The 16,578-nt window shown below is 43.1% G+C and overlaps 1 protein-coding gene across 1 annotated transcript; it reads left to right on the forward strand.

Moving 5' to 3' along the window:
- The first annotated feature begins 4,978 nt into the window (after positions 1-4,978).
- Positions 4,979-14,512, forward strand: LOC103789894 (uncharacterized). The gene is given in 7 exon segments (XM_078359034.1): positions 4,979-5,168; positions 6,293-6,369; positions 9,000-9,032; positions 10,652-10,772; positions 11,024-11,122; positions 12,975-14,299; positions 14,302-14,512. Coding segments are annotated over 6 exon segments (1,653 nt in total). The 5' UTR covers positions 4,979-5,168; positions 6,293-6,360; the 3' UTR covers positions 14,368-14,512.
- The last annotated feature ends 2,066 nt before the right edge of the window (positions 14,513-16,578 follow it).

Genomic DNA, 16,578 nt, shown 5'->3' on the forward strand with positions numbered 1-16,578 from the left:
AAGAACTCCAGCCTCATGACTTAATATCTCCTCAAAGGTCTCACCTCTTAATATTGTCACATTGGGGATTTGGTTTCAACATATGATTCAGTGGCAGAGGCAGGGGACAGACATTCAGATCATAGCGCGCCCTGAATCTTAAAACAGCTTCAGCATCAACGCAAACCGGCTTTTCTTCTCCCAAGTACATATTCTAAAATGTGCCCTCGACTAGACAGATCCCAACAGCAAAAATCACTGATTGGAAACACTGCATTATATTAAGTAGGAAAGGGACAGAAGGCAGCTAAGAGCTAGTGGAAGGGGGTAGGCTCAGAATTGCATGTAGTGTGTTTTCCTTTCTCCTTATTGCTCTCTTTCTCTCTCTCTCTGCCTCATTTACTTTCTCAATTGTCTGGCGTAATATTTGTTTAAAACAGACTTGTTTATGCTGGTGATTCTCTCCACCTCACGCGCCTGATTTCTCCTCCTTGGTCCCTATTCCGGTGCCTCTATCCTTTCTGCTAACAGTGCAAGTTATGGTGTTACTGGAAAAGGGGTCTCGATCCAGACCCCAAGAGAGGGTTCTTGGATCTTGTTCAGGAAGGAATTTAAGGTGAGTCACAGAGTGCAGTAAAAGAAGCAAGTTTCTTAGAAGCTACACCATTAGAGAGCAGGAGGCCCTCAGAAAGCAAGAGGAGGAACGTACTGGCTTTAAGTTTTTCTTATACGGGAGTCTTATCTATAAACAAACTAAGCTAAGCTGTGTCTATGTGTGGATGAGCAGGAAGAATGACAAAATTTATTACTGTATTCATTTAAACTAGCCTTGACATTCTAGTGTCAAGCACATGAAAGCATAACTATTATCTTGAAAGCATACATTGTTATGGGTATTGGGATATCTAGGCTCCCCACTGTTGTACGAGTGTCCCTGTATCTATCTTCAGACTGTTTCCTCAACTATAAAGACTTCGTGACTACGGCTCATGACAGGCAAGGAATGTACTTTGCTAGTCTCAGAATGGAGCTGTACTTAAAATGGCATTCTCTAGCTCTCCTAGGCTTCTGCTTCCCTAATGATGGAGCACTCACAGGTTAGGGGTTTAGCTTCACAGTAATGCTGGCCAGACATAGCTATTGAATCAAAAGGACTAGCCTCCATTTAAAGTTCTCACCTCTGCCCTGAGTCATATCTAGTCCTCAAATGTTGGCCCTCTCTCCACTCATGAACTTAACTCACATTACAAATATCTGAGGACTCACAATGGGAAGTCACCATAATTCTTCCAGGGAGCTCATGAGGAAAAGCAGCAATAAAGAAGAGTCTCTATGTAAGCTTTTCTGGATGGACTGAGCAGGGACGTAAGTCTTAAGTGTGGTTTAACGTGGTTCCAGAGTGGTAGGGATCCTGGTCTTGTCTGAAAATAAAATTCCATCATCTCTAGACGAGAAAGGCACTTTCATCTAAGGATATGGGGAAGCTCCATGAATTTTAAGGAAAGACAAAGGTAACCAACAAAAAAGGATGCAAAGCAAACTGATTGAAATATTTAAAAATAAACTTCCCAAGGGGCTAAAATCTTCAGTTATTATTATCAGATACATTTTATGAAGCAACTATGCCTACCATGTTAAAAACATCTTTGAAAAATTGAAATTAATATGTCCTGGAGAGAGAATTATGAATAGTCGATTGAAATAAATGATCCAGGATGCAACATAGAGATTGAAGGATGGAAGTTACAGAGAATTTAAGACTCCTGGAGGATAGAGAGTGGTAACACATTACTGCCTTAAAATGAATTGGAGTTCTCAAGGGAGGGAAAGAATGGGGAAGAGGCGATGTATGAGAGGAAGAGTTTGCTGAGCACTGAAGATGGTGCTTCACAGATTCAAGTTGTTAAGCAAATACCAAGCAGGAAAGGATTTAAGAATCTCATAACCAGAAACATTACACCAAACTGCAGAAAACACATTCAGTTAGTATTTCAGTTGAAAACCCAGGATTCTAAGTGGGAAACAATTTTAATATCCTAGTCACTGCACTGCCTCCTTAAAAATCTCATTTTTGGCCAGGCGTGGTGGCTCACGCCTATAATCCCAGCACTTTGGGAGGCCAAGGTGGGTGGATCATGAGGTCAAGAGATCCAGACCATCCTGGTCAACAAGGTGAAACCCCGTCTCTACTAAAAATACAAAAATTAGCTGGGCATGGTGGTGCACGCCTGTAGTCCCAGCTACTCGGAGGCTGAGGCAGGAGAATTGCTTGAATCCAGAAGGCGGAGGTTGCGGTGAGCTGAGATCGTGCCATTGCACTCCAGTCTGGGTGACAACAGCCAAACTCTGTCTCAAAAAAAAAAAAAATCATTTTATCCTATGCCTCTTGCATTTTAATATTAAAAAGGTCATCGTTTCAAAAGAACATTGAGCAAGCTGGGTGCGATGGCTCACGCTTGTAATTCCAGCACTTTGGGAGGCCAAGGCAGGCAGATCACCTGAGGTTGGAAGTTCAAGACCAGCCTGATCAACATGGTGAAACCCCATTTCTACTAAAACTACAAAATTAGCTGGGCATGGTGGCGCATTCCTGTAATCTCAGCTACTCAGTAGGCTGAGGCAGAAGAATTGCTTGAACCCGGGAGGTGGAGGTTGCAGTGAGCTGAGATTGTGCCATTGCACTATTCCAGCCTGGGCAACAAGAGCGAAACTCTGTCTAAAAAAAAAAAAAAAATTATATATATATATATATAAACAAAACATTGAGCAAAGGACCTGCAATTAATTCTCAGAGAAGGAAATACTAAGGCCAACAGACATTCAAAACCATTCTCGATCTCATTAACAATTAAACAGTGCAACTTTAAGCCACAGTGAGTTATGATTTCACACCTAGTAGATAAACAAAATGTTGGCAACCAAAATAACCATAAACTCTGGTAGGACTGAAAATTGGTACAATTTTGAAAACAATTTGACGTACAATAAATTCATAGACGGAATATGCTTTGCACAATCCAGTCTTTCCTTATTACACACTCTAAGTCTTGAGAGGAAGCCAGCTGATGCCACAATGCTTTTTTTTTTTTTTTTTGAGACTGCGTTTCGCTGTTGTTACCCAGACTGGAGTGCAATGGCATGATCTCAGCTCACCGCAACCTCCGCCTTCTGGATTCAAGCAATTCTCCTGCCTCAGCCTCCCGAGTAGCTGGGACTACAGGCGCACACCACCACGCCCAGCTAATTTTTGTATTTTTAGTAGAGACGGGGTTTCACCTTGTTGACCAGGATGGTCTCGATCTCTTGACCTCATGATCCACCCGCCTGGGCCTCCCAAAGTGCTGGGATTATAGACGTGAGCCACCGCGCCTGGCCCACGGTGTTTTTTAAAACTATGACTGCTATAGGAATTCACCACTGCATGCACAGGATACACGAGAATAGGGCCGGGTGAAATAAGGCTGAGACGTACTGGGCTGCATTCCCAAACAGTTAAGGTATTCTAAGTCACAGGATGACACAGAAGGTCAGCACAAGATACAGGTCATTAAGGCCTGCTGATAAAACAGGTTTTGCAGTAAATTAGCCAATCAAAATGCACGGAAACCAAGAGAGTGAGGAGAGTGACCTCTGGTTGTCCTTACTGCTCCTTATATGCTAATTATAACGCATTAGCACGTTAAGAGACACTCCCACCAGTGTCATGACAGTTTACAAATGCCATGGTAAGGTTCGGAAGTTACCCTGTATGGTCTAAAAAGTAGGGAAACCCTCAGCTCCCGGAATTGCCCACCCCTTTCCCAGAAAACTCATGAATAATCCACCCCTTGTTTAGCATATGATCAAGAAATAACCACCAGCTTCCTTAGTCCAGCAGTCCAAGCTGCTGCTCTGCCTATGGAGTAGCCATTCTTTTGTTTCTTCGCTTTCTTAATAAACTTGCTCTGGCCTTGCACTGTGGACTCCCACGGATTTTTACTTGCGTGACACCCAGAAACCCTCTCTTGGGGTCTGGACTGAGACCCCTTTCTGGTAACAGAAGCACTGCTCCACGAAGATCATGAAGGTCAGTACTTGACAAGTACAAAAAAGTCTATAGCCACACTATAATTAAAAACGTGAAATTAAAATTTAATTCAAATGTTAAAAAGAAAGCAAACAACCCAAATATATACCAACAGTAGACTGCTCAGCCTTGCATATAGAGAGGACCATTGTCCTTTTGGGTTGATTGGGTAAGGTCAGAGCCCAAGAAGCACTTCGAGGTTGGGGGGAAGCCTCAGGCTCTGATGGCTGCGTGAGGAATGACTTCTCCCAGGATGAGGGTCTGTCCTGGTGCTCACTCAAGTTCCGTGTTTCCCAGTCCCCCGAGGGGGCGTAACTCACATCAAAACGGCCATAGTGTCCCAGATACTTGTACGCATGCATTTCCAGGAAATCTCCTTGGTTGGCGAAACACAGTCGTGACAGTCCGGCCACAGGGCGTTTTGTGAGTTATCGTCTTAGGCAAATGACCGAAAACCTCAAAGACCATGCGAGGTGGACAGCGTAGCAGTAGGGTTTGGGATGAGAGCAGTCCCTTTGCTAGCAACCGCCAGCGCCTTGGGCGGTACCATGAACAGCGGCGCACGTCCCAGAGGGAAACTTGTGTGTGAGAGACCGCAAGAATGACCCGGAAGAACTTCTCGCACAGCTGTAGAGTTCTCTGGGAATTGTAGTTTCGTAACGCGGGCGCCATTGTCCTTACACGTAGAGGGTCCCTTAGCTCCGAAGCGTATCGTTCACCATAGGACGACTGTGTGCGCCCAGGGCACTTCGCGTGTGGTCCTAGTTGGCCGGCTCTAGAAATAACAGCCCCAGGCTTTTCTTACGAAGCCGACAACCATTTGCCCGCGGCGCGCCAGGTCCGCGCGGCGGCAGAGACTAGTGGGAAGTGTAGTCTTCTGGTGCCGGCGGTTCGCGGAGCCGGGGACTTTTGTCCCGAGCGCGGAGGATTCTGGGAATTGTCGCTTGGCCGTGGGCATTGCAGTGGGTCGGTCCTGCGGTAGCCTCAGGCCTGGGGGCGGCTCCCAGGTTCAGAAACGGTTCTGGGCAGTGTCGTTCCCGGAGGTCGGCAGCCGTTGCCTGCTCACCAGCGACGCAGCGCGTCAGGTCCGCGGAAGTGCGGACTCGGGGCGCCTGCGTGGACGGTGAGGACTCCGGCCTGTGTGGGTCCCGGGGGCGGCGGCGGGGCTCCGGCCCTGGGTCGGCCCGCGGTGTGACCCCAGCTGGGGTCGTCTTGGCTTTTCCGGGCCTTCGCGTCCTGCTGTGTAAACGCGGGTGATGACGGCGCCGACGTCTTGGCGCTGTTGTGAGTGGAAAGTGGGCGCGAGAGCAGACGCCAGCCACGGTTGTTTTGGGGTTATGTAGTCATGAAGCCGGCGCTTTGCAGTTGTGTAACCTTGAAAAAAATGGGTTCAGTATCTCGGAATTTGTTTTGTCTTCGTTTTAAAAAAAGAAATCTGGTTTGGAACTCCTGACCTTAAGCGATCTGCCCGCCTCCACCTCCCAAAGTGCTGGGATGACAGGTGTGAGCTGCCACACCGGCCTGACCAACATGGTGAAACCCTGTTTCTACTAAAAATAAAAATTAAAAAAATATATAAATAAAGAAATTAGCCTGGGCGGCACAACGAGACTCCCATCTCAAAATCAGAAGAAGAAAAACAATCTGGAATAATGTGTATGCCCACCGTGTATAGTGGTGAAGACTGAACGAGCTGATAAAGTTATTACTATTGTTTAGGAGTCTTTTTTTTTTTTTTTTGAGACGGAGTTTCAAAACTCGGTCTTGTTACCCAGACTGGAGTGTAATGGCGCGATCTCGGCTCACCACAACCTCCGCCTCCTGGGTTCAGGCAATTCTCCTGACTCAGCCTCCTGAGTAGCTGGGATTACAGGCATGCGCCACCATGCCCAGCTAATTTTTTGTATTTTTAGTAGAGACGGGGTTTCACCATGTTGACCAGGATGGTCTCCATCTCTTGACCTCGTGATCCACCCACCTCGGCCTCCCAAAGTGCTGGGATTACAGGCTTGAGCCACCGTGCCCGGCCCACGAGTCTTTTATGGACAGAAAAAAATTGACTTTCCCCGCAGGTGGAACCTGGAAAATGGTTAAACCTTGCCGAGAAACACCCTGTTAGTTCCCAGGGAGAGATTGACGCCCCAGAGAGTGATTACCAGTGTGCCTTTCCATTACAGTGTGTCACAGATGCTGCAAGAGAAGCCTGCTTTTTCCTGACTGCTTTTTCCTGCCCTTCTGTACCCTTAGGACACTGCCTATCTCTAAAATTAGAGCCTGGAAAGAGGACTCTGTTGGCTGTTGGAAAGTGCAGAGTAATGTCTCAAGTAAGTCGGTGTGTCCCTAAATCTCCCTGAATACTTTATCAGGCCTCTGTGTGTCTGCTTTGCTTCTGCCTGTTTCCACCTAATCAAGTCCATTTAAGGGACTGGGATCTATGGTTCCTTTCAATATAGGAGGGATGGAGCCCACGGGAGAGCTCCAAGGTATTGTCCTCCTCACCCAGTGTTCCTCTTTTCTAGTTTTCTGCTAGAAGACTTTTCAGTCTTGCCAAAATTTTTAAACTATAATTCACAAAGCAAGTTTGAATTTTAATGTTATTTGCATTATGGTTGTCAAAACTGTACTCTGTGGTCTCAAGTGAAGAGATGTTTGGAGTCATCCTTGATTTTTTCCCTTTGACTTATAACTCATGCAGGTCCTCTAGTGGGATCTAAATTATGCATCATTTACAGCATCTGACCATTAGTTATCCCACCACCACCACCACCACCACCACCCCAGTCTAAGCCACCTGGAGTATCTTGGTAGCCTCAAAGCTGGATTCCCTGCATCTGCCCTTAACCCTTATCAGTCTGTTCTCAGTATAACTGACACCGTGATCCTTTTGTTATATAAATTCCTGTCATTCCTCAACCTAAAATTTTTCAGCAGCTAACTCAAAGCCGGTTCTGCAGTGACCTCTTCCTACAATTAGGCTCTTACCTCTCTGATCCCACCTTTCTCCTCTGCCTCCTCATCCCTGTGAGCTCCAGCCACTGTCACCAGTTGCTGTGCCATCCACGTGGAATATTCTTCACCCACATATGCACAAGCCTGCATTCTTATCTCCTTCGTGTGTTCGCTCGGTGGTGAATTCTCAGAAAAGCTTCCCTGAACGCTGGTTTGCACTTGCAGTCACCTTCCCTGACCTAGCACTTCCACTCCTCCATCACTGCTTAGTTGTTTTCCACGGCCTGTGTCACTCATTAGGTTGGGAGACACGTGCATGCCTATTGTCTCAGCTACTGGGGAGGCTGATGAGGTAGGAAGATTTCTTGAGCCCAGTGGTATTAGGCTTCAGTGGGCTATGATGATTATGTCACTGTATGATTATGTCACCAGCCTGGCGATGGAGCAAGACCCTGCCTCTTTTTTTTTTTTTGAGACCGAGTTTCGCTCTTGTTACTCAGGCTGGAGTGCAATGGCGCGATCTCGGCTCACCACAACCTCCACCTCCTGGGTTCAGGCAATTCTCCTGCCTCAGCCTCCTGAGTAGCTGGGATTACAGGCATGCGCCACCATGCCCAGCTAATTTTTTGTATCTTTAGTAGAGACGGGGTTTCACCATGTTGACCAGGATGGTCTCGATCTCTTGACCTCGTGATCCACCAGCCTCGGCCTCCCAAAGTGCTGGGATTACAGGCTTGAGCCACTGTGCCTGGCCCGAACCTGCCTCTTAAAAAAAAAAAAAAAGTAAAGGCTAAAGTGAACTATGCCAAAATAGTTCATTGGTTCATCCTCTAAACACTTATGAAGTACCTGTTAGGAAAAGTTGTACGTGGATTTCGGTGTACACTGACACACAGAACTTCATGATCCAGTGCAGTATTGTCTAAGAGAACTTTCTGCAGTGGCGGAAGTGTTCTCCATGTGTACTGATCATACGGTAGCCATCAGCCCCATGTGACGATTGAGTACTTGAACTATGGCTTAAGCAATGGAGGACATGAATTTTAAATTTTCTTTAATTATTTTATTTTTACATTTTAATTAATTTAAATGTTGTAGCCAAGTTAGCTAGTGGCTACTGTATTGAGGATTGCAGCACTGGTAGGAAAGTAAGAAAGCAGAGAAATTAAAATAAGTGCTAGGACTGATATCTCATGTTCTTTTGGGGACAGAGATGAGTGACTACCCCAGGCTGCCCAGGCAAGTGAAGGGGAAGTAAGAAGCATCCCTGGCTCTAACTTGTAATGACTGGTTTGTCAAAGCTATGAGAAATGTTATTTTTATTTGGATAAAGGCAATTAATTAACACAGTGGCAACTCCAATTAACAGGTGAATTTAGAATAAATTTCCTGCAGCAAATTGTACTGTTAAATCTTGAGGATACGTTTGTGTGTGTGTGTGTGTGTGTGTGTGTGTGTGTTAGATTGCATCTGCTTGCTTATATAAAAGGATGAGATTTCTTCCTGTCCTTTAATCTCATTAGTTGATTGCTTGTGAAGGGCATCAAGGTCTGATTTAATGCTTATTCAGTAATAAAACTGTTTTTTTTTCTATATTTGTGGAGAGGATTTTCTGCCATTGGCAAGAGAGATGAATTTTATTTTCCCAACACCTGGCAAAAGTAAATTCTGCCTTTAAAACCAAAGACCACTGTCACTGGTGAACATGCATATAAAATATCCAAATAAAGTAATAAATACTGAATTCACTCTGAGAGCTAAAAAGTAAGCATAGTAGAGCAGTATGTTTTACAAATGAAAGGCAGTAATAATGCTATATTAAATGAATGTCTTTTTGCACATACTCAATAAGCTCTTACTGAATAAGCTTCTAAAGTTTTACTATTTTAAGTGATGCTGTAAAATTAGAGTACTATTGAGAGGAATTTCTAAGCACATCTGTGAGCATTTCCTTAGAATATTTTCTCTGAAATGTACCCTTTTGTTTTTTTCCCCTTACTTCCAGGTCCTATTTAAGGACTGTTGGCAGTCCTTAAAGGTTGGTAGGAGTCCCCAGCCTTTCTGACACCAGAGGTCGGTTTCATGGAAGACAATCCACAGAAGTGGGAAGTGGTGGAAGTAGTGGTTTGGGGACGACACTGTTCCACCTCAGATCCTCAGGCATTAGATTCTCATAAAGAGCGTGTAACCTCAATCCCTTGCATGCACAGTTCACAGTAGGGACCCAGCTCCTGTAAGAATCTATGGCACAGCTGATCTGACAGAAGGTGGAGCTCAGGTGGTAATGCTCACTTGCCTGCCACTCACCTCCTGCTGTGTGGCCAGGTTCCTAACACACCTTAGACCCAGTACCAGTCCGGGACTTGGGGGTTAGAGACCCCTGATCTATGACATGAAACCATCCTTCAGTCTTTCACCCTGGAGTCCCATATTTTAATTATTAAATGTCTATCAGTACAAAGTTTGAGTATACACCATGAATATATTTTTCTTTTTTGTTTATGAATCAGTTATGTGTATGTTTTAGTCTTTTTGTGCTGCTTTAACAGAATACCCCAGACTGAGTAGTTTGTAAACAATATAAATTGACTTCTCATGGTTTTAGAGCCTGGGAAGTCCAAGATCAAGGGGCAGGCATCTGGCAAGGGCCTTCTTGCTGTGTCCCTTCATGGTGGAGGGGCAAAGAGAAGAGAGAGAGGCAAAAGGAGACTTGAACTCAATTTTTAAAATAAGGAACCCTTTCCCCAGATCATGAGGTTAATCCATTCATGAGGGCAGAGCCATCAAGGCCTAAATGTCTCCTGAAGATCTCACCTTTCAATACTGTTAGAACAGGGATTAAGTTCAATGCATGCTGTTTTGGGGGGACATAATCAAACCATATCAGTTTATGTCTATCAGTCTTTAATATAAAGATATATTTTTTCTGAACCCATTTTCTGTGAGCCTTAGTGAATCATCCTTAGTATCCCATCTGAGAGACAATCACTTTAGCCTAATGTTTTAATTACTTACCTAGCACTTAAGCTATTAAAGATATTAGTATATACTTGACTCTGTGCTGTCAAATGTTAAATTCTGATTTTTAAAAATTCATATTATTCTGGCTGGGCGCGGTGGCTCACGCCTATAATCCCAGCACTTTGGGAGGCCGAGGCGGGTGGATCACAACAAGGTCAAGAGATCGAGACCATCCTGGTCAACAAGATGAAACCCCGTCTCTACTAAAAATACAAAAATTAGCTGGGCATGGTGGTGCGCGCCTGTAGTCCAGCTACTCGGGAGGCTGAGGCAGGAGAATTGCTTGAACCCATGAGGCGGAGGTTTCAGTGACCTGAGATCGTGCCATATGCACTCCAGTCTGGGTAACAGCAGCGAAACTCTGTCTCAAAACAAAAATAAAAAACAAAAATTCATATAATTCTATAACTTAACAAAATTAACTCTACTGAAGCAAAGCTCTCATATTTGTCTCTTATTGTCTAATAATTCTAAGCACATAACTGTATTATTACTTAAGTGAGGTCACATTCCCAATCCTTGTCACAACTCCTGAATCTTGTTCCATTTCTTCCATTAGTAGGGTAATTTTACCCCATGTACAGTGACAGAAGAGGCCTGATCTATGGTTGAATCCAAATATATTTGCTATTTCAGGTGACATTTAGTGATGTGGCTATAGACTTCTCTCATGAAGAGTGGGAATGGCTAGATTCTGCTCAGAGGGACTTATACAAAGATGTGATGGTCCAGAATTATGAGAACCTGGCCTCTCTAGGTAAGGACATCACCCCTTCCACTCCAATAAGGGACACCTTTCCTTTGCCACTCTGAATTGCTGGAGATCCTCCTAAGTAAATGGCTGAATTTCTGTACCATGTTTCCAAGGAAATGTGTAGCTCTGTTGTGCCGGCCTGAAGCTTATCTTTCCATGCCAGTGAACACCCTTCATCCCTTCCTGTGGTCTCTTGTGATGGCCTCTCATAATAGACGACCGCAGCTTACGCAATTCTATGTTCTTCCTGTAAGCAGGTCTTTCCATAACTAAGCCACATGTGATCACGCTATTGGAGGATGGAAAAGAGCCCTGGATGGTGGAGGAAAAACTGTCCAAAGGTGTGACTCCAGGTGAGTCATGGTGAACGAGACAAGGGAAGTTTTTGTTAAAGATGCTTATAGTGAGGATGGAGGCATTTTAGGGATACTGTCTTCAAAGATCTCCGATATAAATGAAAACTGAGGGGTATTTAGCTTAGCTTTTCCAAACAGTTGTTTCTCCATCCCAAATTATTATCTGTACCACTCATGTCATCTAATCAAGGTTAGAGGTTTTTGCCATCATAATAATTCAAATTGTTACTCTATTCAGACAAAGTAAGGCAACTATTCCGTCTTAAATCTACTTAAAAGAAAACATTCTAATAGTTTTATGCTAAGAAAAGCTGTCACTTAGGTGGAAAATCACTTTTGTAAAGCTGAGCTTTGTAGATGAAATATGAACATATTAGAGGAAGTAAGGAACATATAAAAATGTGTTTCCAGGAATAATATTTTCTTTTTCTTCTTTCTGAGATGGAGTCTCATTCTGTCACCCAGGCTGGAATGCAGTGGCATGATCCTGGCTCACTGCAACCTCTGCCTCCCGGGTTCAAGCAATTCTCCTACCTCAGCCTCCTCAGTAGCTGGGATTATAGGCATGTGCCACCATGCTTGGCTACTTTTTTGTATTTTTAATAGAGACAGGGTTTTACCATGTTGGTGTGGCTGGTCTCGAACACCTGACCTTGTGATCTACCCACCTCGGCCTCCCAAAGTGCTGGGATTACAGGCATGAGCCACTGTGCCCAGCCAGGAAGAATATTTTCTCATATCCAATAAATAATGTGATTCACACAGTTTCTTCAGCTCCTCAGAAAACCCAAATCTTTGTCAGCTATAAAGAACGTTTAGATTACTTTGTTTTTACTGTAATTGTTTAATGTAGTACTATCAATTCTGTATTTTAAGCATGATAATCTGGCAGCAAATTGAGATTAACTGAAGGTTGGAGAAAGAGGATATTGGACAAAATGCAATCTTTCACACATGAATATAGGTGTGGTAGTTCAGTCAGGGTGGTGGCAAAAATACTAAGGGAACAGTATTAGAGATAGTTACAGAAAATAGTCACAAGATCCCCTTGAAAGGCCAGAGGGTTTACAAAGCTTCAAATAAGGGGATGGGCAAAGGCTATTGATTCTTACCCCAGGGCATCAGAACACAGAATAAATACTAGAAATTGTAAAGAGGCTTCCCCAGATAAATCTGTTTACCCCCACTTTCATTAGTAAACCTTTGATCATCCATGCATGCATAACTACCTTTTGGGGGGGTGGTCAGCAGAAGTTAATTACCCTCTAATGGTGTTTACCTAAAGACCCTTGTCCTTTGATCTACACAAAATAAAAGCCTGCAAGGCCAGTGAGTTGGAAAGGCAGTCATTAACTCCTTTGGGACACCTTTCCTTTGCCACTCTGAAGGGGTGGAAGGGAGTGGAAGGGGTGATGTCCTTACCTAGAGAGGCCAGGTTCTCATAATTCTGGACCATCACATCCTTGTATAAGTCCCTCCTCGCTCTTTCACCGAAAATCTATGTCTGAGTGACTTTATTCATCCATATAGGCACAAAATGATGGCTTGGAATCCAGAATGCCTTCCACGTTTTATTTCTGATTGTTTCCTTTTTTTTGGATATTATTTTATCCATTTCCTATATTTGACACATTTCTGTTATCACACTCTGTTCCTGCTTCGGTGAACTTTACATTCTCTGCACCATTTGAGCGTTGTTCAGAAGTCACTGAAATATTTGAGTTGTCAGAGCTTTGTGTTTTCTGGGGGCTTCATTTCTTATCCAGTTCTCCTAATTCCACTGTAGAAGTTTCTTTTCAAGAAGTAAAAGAAAAAAAAAGCAGTGCTTTGCTTTCTTGATATATTTCAGATTGGGAATCAAGATGGACAAACAAGGAATTATCATCAAAGAAGGATCTTTATGATGAAGATTCATCCCAAACAGTAATAATACAAAAAAGTGTAAAACAAGGTTATGAATTTTCAAATTCTACAAAGAATTTGGAATATATAGAATGCAACACATTTAGAAGCACCTGTTCTTCAAAGGCTACCCTTTCTGAACCACAAAAAAGTTCTGCTGAAGGGAATTCACACAAATATGTATTAAAGAAGAATTTACCAAAAAAGTCAGTTGTAAAAAATGAGAAAATCAGTGGTGGAAAGAAACTTTTGAATTCTAATGAAAGTGGGGCAGCCTTCAACCAGAGCAGATCTCTTACCCTTTCCCAGACTTGTGATAGAGAGAAAATCTATGCATGCAGTGAATGTGGGAAAGCCTTTGGCAAACAGTCAGTCCTCAGTCGCCACTGGAGAATTCATACAGGAGAGAAGCCCTATGAATGTCATGAATGTGGGAGGACTTTTAGCCATGGCTCATCCCTTACACGACATCAGATAAGCCATAGTGGAGAGAAACCTTACAAATGTATTGAATGTGGGAAGGCCTTTAGCCATGGCTCATCCCTTACTAACCATCAGAGCACTCACACTGGAGAGAAACCATATGAATGTACGAACTGCGGAAAGTCTTTTAGTCGTGTTTCCCTTCTCGTTCAACATTTAAGAATTCATACACAAGAAAAACGCTATGAGTGTCGTATATGTGGAAAGGCTTTCATTCATAGTTCATCTCTCATTCACCATCAGAAAAGCCATACCGGAGAGAAGCCTTATGAATGTAGTGAATGTGGGAAAGCTTTCTGCTGTAGCTCACACCTTACTCAACATCAAAAAATTCACACTATGAAGAAAAAATATGAATGTAACAAATGTCTGAAAGTCTTTAGTAGCCTCTCATTTCTTGTTCAGCATCAGAGTATTCATACTGAGGAAAAACCCTTTGAATGTCAGAAATGCAGGAAATCCTTTAACCAGCTTGAATCACTGAATATGCATTTGAGAAATCACATTAGATTGAAACCTCATGAATGCAGTATATGTGGGAAAGCCTTCAGTCACAGGTCATCCCTGCTTCAACATCACAGAATTCATACTGGAGAGAAACCTTACGAATGTATTAAGTGTGGGAAAACCTTCAGCTGCAGTTCAAACCTTACTGTCCATCAGAGAATTCATACTGGAGAAAAGCCATATAAATGTAGTGAGTGTGGGAAAGCTTTTAGCAAAGTCTCAAATTGTACCGTCCATCAACGAATACATGATGGAGAGAAACCCAGTAGTGTGGTAAGCGTGGGGAAAAACGTTTAGACCATGTGAATCACTATACATGTGAGAAATCTCACAGAAGAGAAACTACATGAAGCAGTATTTGTCATGGTAAATTTCATTCATAGATCCTCCCTTATTTAACATCAGGAGAATTTATACTGGGGAAAAGCTGTATGAATGTAGTGAATATGGGAAGTCTTTTAGCAATGATGCAGACCCTTTTGTTTAGCAGAGTTTATACTGTAGGGCAATGATATGAAGATCATAAATGTGGGAAAGCGTTTGTCAGTATTTTTTTTTTTTTGAGATGGAGTTTTGTTCTTGTTACCCAGGCTGGAGTGCAATGGCTCGATCTCAGCTCACCGTAACCTCCGCCTCCTGGGTTCAAGCAATTCTCCTGCCTCAGCCTCCTGAGTAGCTGAGACTACAGGCATGCGCCACCATGCCCAGCTAATTTTTGTATTTTTAGTAGAGACGGGATGGTCTCGATCTCTTGACCTCATGATCCACCTGCCTCAGCCTCCCAAAGTGCTAGGATTATAGGCGTGAGCCACCGCGCCTGGCAGCGTTTGTCAGTATTAATCCCTTAATTGACATAAGCATACTCACACTAGGAAAAAACCATGTACATGTAGCAAATACAGGAAAGACTAGGCAATAGGAATCTCTACAAACTCCCACAGGAAAGAAGCTGTGTGAATGTAGAAAATTTAGAAATTGAGGGAAGTCTTCCGTTTTAAGAGCATCCTTGGAGAGAAATCTCATTAAGAGATGTAGCAAAGTGTTCACTAAGAGTGTTTATCTTGCAGACATCACATGAATGGTAGAACGACCTGGGTGATTTAGGAATGACATGTAAATCTCTGCAGTGCTATTTTTAAACAGAATTCTATAAAAGAGCAAATAAGCATAATTAAGTGTGCATTTCTTAGAGCAGTAGTTTGCAGTTTTACTTGACTTCTACTTAGAAATTCTTTTTAGCTAGTGGGCATGTGAAGACATTTAGTCCCCAGAGGAGCCAGTAAGTGTTAAAAATGAAAGCTGCAAAAGCAATAAAATGGTGTGAATCAAAGTTTCGGTATCTAATAAAATCATTTTGTCTATCATGTACCCTTTCTCTATGACTGTTTCTGGCCAAAAAAAAAATTTTTTTTTCACTAAGATTAGCCTTTAGTGGGAGACTAGCAAACCTAGAGAAAAATGGCCTGCTCTTTGTACTAAGAATAGCAGTATTTTGGTGAGAATTATTCTGAGGGCACTTTCAGCGAGCTATGTTTCAAGAAAATCTACTGAGCATCACTCATATGTGTATTATACAGGCATGGGATATAGGAATCCAATAGTTCTGAGCTCTAGTGATGTGTCAAAATCACTGGGAGGGCCTGTTAAAGCACAGATTGCTAAGCCTCAATCCTAGAGTTTCTGTATAAGTTGATTTAAATTTGTATTTTTCATATTTTCTTATAAGAAATATGACCGAGCATAGAAAGTCAACACCAAGACAAAAGTATGCCAAATTGCAGGGTTTATTGCCGGCGACCACGGAGGACTCATGTCTCTCCAACCCGTGGCAGAGAAAGAAGGGTGACAAGACCTTTTTATAACTGTAAAACCACCTTGGGAGTGGGGGTGAGGAGCGGAGATGGGGATGAAAGGCTTCAGTCATTTCAAGGGCTAGTGGATTCTGTAAATCACCTGGGCTGAGGCGGGGGTGGTGGGGGGGTGGACTCTGGACATTCCAAGGGCCAGGGGACTTTTGTCATTCCGATTGTTACTTAAGTAGTTTACAGAAGTCAAGATAAACATTAGTTTATACATTGTCTGGGCAGTATTAGAATCCACAGATCTTTAGTTACTTATTACGAGTCGTAGGAGCCAGGATGGAATTAACCTGGGCTGCCTATCTTGGTTATTACCGGTAAGCAAAGGCTAGCAACTCTGGCAGTTACTGATAAGAGAAGGTGAGCAGCTTTACCTCTTCACATTCTGCAAAGTAAACCAGCAGTTTTATTTACAGAAGCCGAGGTGAGCAGTCACTGTGAGGAGAATGGGGTAACTTATTTTTGGAAAACAGCTTTTGTCTTTTATAAAATGGTGTTGCTCAGGTTCCAGCTATAGCACACTTAGGTGACATTAACGGTGTCCAGAATATAATAATGATGTCACAGATGGACATATTTCCTCAGTCATACCTATTAACCATTTCTTGAGTATTCACTGTGGACCTAGTAGAAAGGAAACACTGCATACCCTATCAGAGCGCCAAGGTGTGTGTGTGTGAAGAGCATTAAGCTTTGGAGTCA

The sequence above is a fragment of the Callithrix jacchus genome, chromosome 22 (assembly GCF_049354715.1).
Source record: "Callithrix jacchus isolate 240 chromosome 22, calJac240_pri, whole genome shotgun sequence".
NCBI classification, from domain to species: domain Eukaryota; kingdom Metazoa; phylum Chordata; class Mammalia; order Primates; family Cebidae; genus Callithrix; species Callithrix jacchus.